This window comes from Giraffa tippelskirchi, chromosome 4, assembly GCF_054371585.1.
Source record: "Giraffa tippelskirchi isolate mGirTip1 chromosome 4, T2T-mGirTip1v1.2.pri, whole genome shotgun sequence".
Lineage (NCBI taxonomy): Eukaryota > Metazoa > Chordata > Mammalia > Artiodactyla > Giraffidae > Giraffa > Giraffa tippelskirchi.
In genome coordinates this window covers 18,642,790-18,648,789 of record NC_137278.1, presented here as the reverse complement: position 1 = coordinate 18,648,789, position 6,000 = coordinate 18,642,790, and the positions used below count along the sequence as shown (strand labels likewise).

At 48.8% G+C, this 6,000-nt stretch overlaps 1 protein-coding gene across 7 annotated transcripts in view; it reads right to left on the bottom strand.

Annotated features, from left to right (window-relative positions):
- Positions 1 to 2,366: 2,366 nt before the first annotated feature.
- The window catches only part of GRHL1 (grainyhead like transcription factor 1), a 52,282-nt gene continuing 48,648 nt past the window's right edge, over positions 2,367 to 6,000 (bottom strand). For all 7 annotated transcript variants that reach the window (XM_081596470.1, XM_081596472.1, XM_081596466.1 and 4 more), the window contains exon 16: positions 2,367 to 3,970. In XM_081596470.1, the coding sequence (XP_081452596.1) occupies positions 3,856 to 3,970 (115 nt within the window). In that variant the 3' untranslated portion in view covers positions 2,367 to 3,855. The remainder of the gene's footprint in view (positions 3,971 to 6,000) is intronic.

Below are 6,000 nucleotides of genomic sequence, written 5' to 3'. Positions count from 1 at the left end.
ATCGGCTCCCTCTGGATAGTTGTTTCACAGTCTCTACAGAATGTTTACTGACCACTGTCTCTGACTCGGTACTCCTCTGCTAAGAAGTCATTGAGCAGTTCTACTTCACAGGTATGGAAGGACAGATCTATCCACTTTTTTTTGCAGCAGTGTTTGTAATAGCAAAATCTTGGTCTAAATGTCTATCAGTAGGTACTGATTTGTTGTTCAGTCACTCAGCTGTGTTCAACTCTATGTGACCCCATGGACTGTAGCCCACCAGGCTCCTCTGTCCATGGGATTCTCCATGCAAGAATACTGGAATCTCCTCTAGGGAATCTTCTCTACCCAGGGATCGAACTCGAATCTCCTACATTGAAGGCAGATTCTTTACCATTTGAGCCACCAGGGAAGAAGCCCTGGATACTGATTAGATGGTGGTCATTTCTACAATGGACTACAATGCAGTCATTGAAAAGAACTCATGTCTAAAGAATAGTGATAATTGAAAGCATCTGCAAAAAGGACTATGACCCTACCTGCAAAACAATATGCACAGTGCACCTGAGTTTGCCTGCAGGACTCTGGTGTGGCTTTGGAGAAACGGATGGCTGGTTCTCTCTGGGGCGTGGGACTGGATGTCAGAAAACTCACCTCTCAGAGAGACGCTCTCATGGAGCTCTCCTCATTCCTTCTCATGGCGTGTGTTTTTTTTCTTGGCATGTGTTACATTTATAAAATTTTCTAAAATTTGGCTAAACGATTTGAAGGGGGTGATGGCTAAAGGAGTTCAGGATCGAGGATGTGTGTGTGAGACAGAAGTGATTGGAGCAGAGAAGGGACTGTGGCCTGTTGGTGCACACCTGCTGTGATGCTCTCGGGGCAGCAAAGATGTGGGTTCAAGGCCTGACCACACCGCTCACCAGCCCGTGCTTGTACGCTGGTGGCAGTGTTTGCAGGTGAGACGCAGGTGTTGCTGATATCGGATGACAGTAACATGTCGGCTCCACAGGGTGGACAGAGGACAGTGACCTTGAACAAGTGCACACCTGGTCGGAGGCAGCAGGCATGGTGACCCCGCCCCTGCACCTGCGGGCCACATGCACCCCTGCGATTCCGTCCCCACGACGTCCAGTCGGCTCCTTGAGACCCCTGCTCCAGGGCCCCATCTCAGGCACTGCTTTCCCAACTGCCGCCAACTTAGGCAGACGATCCCCACTGTGTGCCGTGGGGCCAGGTCCAGCCACGCTCACTCCTGAACTTCTGACTTCTAACCCATCTCCCTGCTGATGTCCTGCAAGGGGCGGGGCTTGTCAAGGGCACCAGCTTGTCACCTCATCATTGCAGCATCACTGACTGAGCACCTGCCACGTGACCAGGACCGGGCGGGCTGCCAGCGATCCAGGGAGACAAGAGGCTGAGGAGGGCGGCGGGCAGGTTAGGGTCACAAGGTGCAGTGTGTGTGTGTAGGGTTAGGGGACCTGGGCTCTCCACTGGGGAGACGGGAGAAGCCCCTCACCTCCAGGGCAAAGCCAAGCTCTGAGACAAAAGGCAAAAGCTAAGTGACCAAGGGAGAAAGAAACAAAGACGGAGGGAAGGTAGGAAGTGTGAGGGGACCGGGCAGCAGAGTCCAGGAAGGGTCCCCTGGGAGAGGACACACAGGCCCCACCCCACAGGCTCTGGGGCCTCAGGGGACCATGGGCGGGGTCTCCCCCTCAGGAGTTCTGACCTGTGGCCCCAGGATTAGAGCGAGAGGTCCACAGGCATTGCAGGAAACCTCCCTGGGAGTTACTTCATTTGTGCGATCGTGTGTTCACTAGAAATCTGCTTCAGTGTCTGTCATGTTTAGGTCCTGGATTACCGGTGTGTACTTAACAACAGCCGTTTGATTTAGAAATTCTGATGATCTGAAACATTACTGGTAGATTTCTGTTCCTTTTTTTTGGCCAAGCTACACAGCTTACAGGTTCTTACTTCCCTGACCAGGAGTGTAACCTGGGCCCTCGGCAGTGAGTGCGCAGAGTCCCAACCTCTGGACCACCAGGGAAGCTCCCTGGTAGATTTTTAAACCAAACGTTTTCTGTTATGCTTTAAACTAAGAACCCTGAGATTTCAGGTCTGCAAGCATTTACCTTAAGGTTTGGTGGTTAAATTTTGGTAGTAGTTAAAAACTCAGTCGGGGCCCCCTCGGTTAACAATTACTCAGATCATTTCAGACCCTCTAAGGCAAGACTAAGAGGAAGAGAGTTTTCCAAGTTTACATGCTGGGAAACAAGGAGAAAACATGAAGGTGATTCTTTTCAGCTCTACTTTTTAAGATCTCAGATTCTGCTTTTACTGACTAATGAAAGGAAAAGCCAAGCTAAGTAACAGGAAAGGACATATTACGAAATAGACATATAAAATTTAATCCCTTTGGTTTAAAATACATCTTCAATTATACAATTAAAAACCAGACAAAATCAATTTCATAAAACAAAATACAAAATATTGTTATATGACCCGTGTCCCATAACATCTTATCTTAGAAAGCCAGCAATTTAGTTCACATACTTTATTAGAATATTTTAATGGAAGAATGTAACTATTAATCCTATGTATACAAATAGCCTATTCTACTTCCCTGAACCTAAAGATACCTGCGATTTTTATATCTGTTACAAAATTACACTCTTTAGTATTTTTATATATTTAAACACGTATAAAAATGTTCCCCATAGTAATACAGTCTCATAAACTCATGAATGCTTTTTAGAACTGTTAGCATATAAGACAATCAAAACCTGGAGGTTCTAAAACGTGATAAAACAGAAGTCATTTCCTGTAGCACAGAGATCTGGAAGCACTCCGTCCCGAGTTGCATCTCCTGGTTCACGGTGACAACAGTACGTGCCGTGATCACTGTGTTTATCCCCACTGTCGGGGACACCTGACTGATACTAGCAGACACAGCAGACTTGAGCTGCGGTAGTGCTTTTTCCTTTACTTCATTTGTTAAACAGTGCAGACATCCAAATAACAACCTTCTCAACAGCGTGCAGCATCTCTGTCATCTGAGGTTTTGCTATGCTATGGAATGGTGGCTGTGTTTGGGAAAACCCGGGGAAAGCTTGTGAGCTGGATTTACTAAGCACAGCATGCTACCTGCTGGGTGTAGGTGGCCAGAAATAACTTATCCTCTCGTCTCAAGAAAGTCCTTAGGGTAGACCTCATCGCGTCTCTTTGCTGTATGTACAGACACCACACGTATATATTATCTATTCATATAAGACAGGTATGTACACATTTACAGACACAGGCCTTCAAGACGTATTGCACTCACATACATGCAGCTTTAGCCTGACGGAGGCACACCGTCACCGTTCGGGTTCTTCATAAGGGAGGCAGTTGATATGTTCAAGACAGTCGCGGAGGAAGACTTCGGTAACCTGCTCTGCTGGAGTAAACACTTACTGGGGAATGAGAGGCCGAGGAGAGAGGGCGCCTCTGTCCGGTGGGGGCACTGCGCCCGTGACCTGAGGTGGTCAGAGTCACACCGAGTCTGACGTGCACCGTGCTGAAGAGACAGTTCCATAAATAATGTAGCAGATATCCTAAAGGTTCCCAGGTAACCTAGCAAATCTTGGAACAAAGTTTCCACTTTTAATCCTAAGTATTTATAGCAGAAAATTCAAATATGCTTTCTGGGGTCATCTGAAAAACGCCAATGCAATACATTCAATGCTATCTCCAAGCCAAAAGCAGCACCACCTCCAACTTCCACTGACATCCACCCACGTTTGGAAGGTGGCCGACCGGCAAACCTGTGGCCTGCAAACCCCAAAGGCCCAGGTGACAGCTTTGCTGAGCTCGCTGGGAGTCGTGGGTGGGGCGTCCTCAGATCTCAGTGAGGGTGAGCTTGAACGATCCCCCGGACTCTTCCATCTGCAGCTGGAAGGTGTCTTCATTGGAGTAATGCTTCACGATATTGTCATCCATGTTCACCAGGATCCTGGAAAAGGGAGACGAGATAGGCCTACTCACTCCTGCCCCCTCTGCAGTCACACCCAAACATCACAGCTAGCGCTGCCACTTGCTAGCTGTGCCACGTGAGGCGAACTGGTTACACTCCCTACGCCTCACTTTCCTCATCTGTGAAATGGGTATAATAGTAGGGTCAATCTTACATGGTTGTTGCAGGGATGAAATGAGGAGCTCGGGTAAAGCACTTCACGTGCAGGGTGTACGATAAAGAAAACATGCTAGCTGAGTTATTATTTTAGTGTGCAGTAATCATTCAATAAACAGTACTTATTACAGTGAACAAAGTAAGTCTACAGAAGAAGCACATGGTCCAGCTACCGAAGGCACATCAGTCAAGTCAACCTACGCGATTGGAAGCCACAGCTCCCTGATGACTATTTTCCCCAGCGAGTTACCTTCAAAGTTTACCGATCTACTATCAAGGCCAACCCTTCCCACTAGGCCCATTGAGGACATTCCACATGCTTTAGAATTAAGCCAAAAATGCTTCCTCTGTACCCTGCTTACCCACACCAAACAGTACTGACACTTAAGTAACACAGTTCTAAAAACATTAACTTCTGAACAAAGAAGCAACATTCCATGATTGAAAACATGACTCATGGCAGGAAGGTGGAGGGAGACGGAGCAAAGGCTTTGATGTTGGTCAAAACAGAACCTGAAGCTTGGCCTTGGCACTAAGCTGCCCCCTGATTCTACAAAAGCTTCCTAGGCTCTCTGGGCCTCGGCTGCCTCATTCAGAAACTGAGTAGTAACCCCTGTCTTAGAGTAATGGTAACATGAGAATTAAGTAACACACGTGTGCCTGGTCCAGCACCCGACTCATGATGGGGGCTCAATAAGTGGGGCAGCGACTGTTGTCAGCCTTGGTAGATTTTATCATGTGCTCTGGAATTTGGAGCCACTACACTGCTGCCAAGCATGGGAGAAGCAAAGATTCTACTTGGAAAAAATCCACCAAGATGCCCTAGAAAAGTAAATCAACTATATGTGGATAATCTAGTAAGAAAAAGTGTATTTTTGCACTGATATTTCTATAACTGGTTCTTGACTGGCACAAATTCAGGTGGACAAAATTAATTTTCTATGACAGTGACATTACTCAGAGGTTCTGTTCTATAACACTGCCATCACACAGAGAGATTGTTCTATGACACTGACATCACTCAGAGGAGCTGGTCTGCGACACTGACATCACTCGGAGGGGCTGTTCTGGGACACTGACATCCCTCGGAGGGGCTGTTCTGTGAAATGACATCACTCGGAGAAGCTGTTCTGCGACACTGACATCCCTCGGAGGGGCTGTTCTGGGACACTGAGATCCCTCGGAGGGGCTGTTCTGTGACACTGACATCCCTCGGAGGGGCTGTTCTGCGACACTGACATCACTCAGAGGGGCTGTTCTGGGACACTGACATCACTCAGAGGGGCTGTTCTGGGACACTGACATCCCTCGGAGGGGCTGTTCTGGGACACTGACATCCCTCGGAGGGGCTGTTCTGGGACACTGACATCCCTCGGAGGGGCTGGTCTGCGACACTGACATCACTCGGAGGGGCTGGTCTGTGACATTGACATCACTCGGAGGGGCTGTTCTGTGACATTGACATCACTCGGAGGGGCTGTTCTGTGACACTGACATCCCTCGGAGGGGCTGTTCTGGGACACTGACATCACTCGGAGGGGCTGTTCTATGAACTGACATCACTCGGAGGGGCTGTTCTGGGACACTGAGATCCCTCGGAGGGGCTGTTCTGTGACACTGACATCCCTCGGAGGGGCTGTTCTGCGACACTGACATCACTCAGAGGGGCTGTTCTGGGACACTGACATCACTCAGAGGGGCTGTTCTGGGACACTGACATCCCTCGGAGGGGCTGTTCTGGGACACTGACATCCCTCGGAGGGGCTGTTCTGGGACACTGACATCCCTCGGAGGGGCTGTTCTGCGACACTGACATCACTCGGAGGGGCTGGTCTGCGACACTGACATCACTC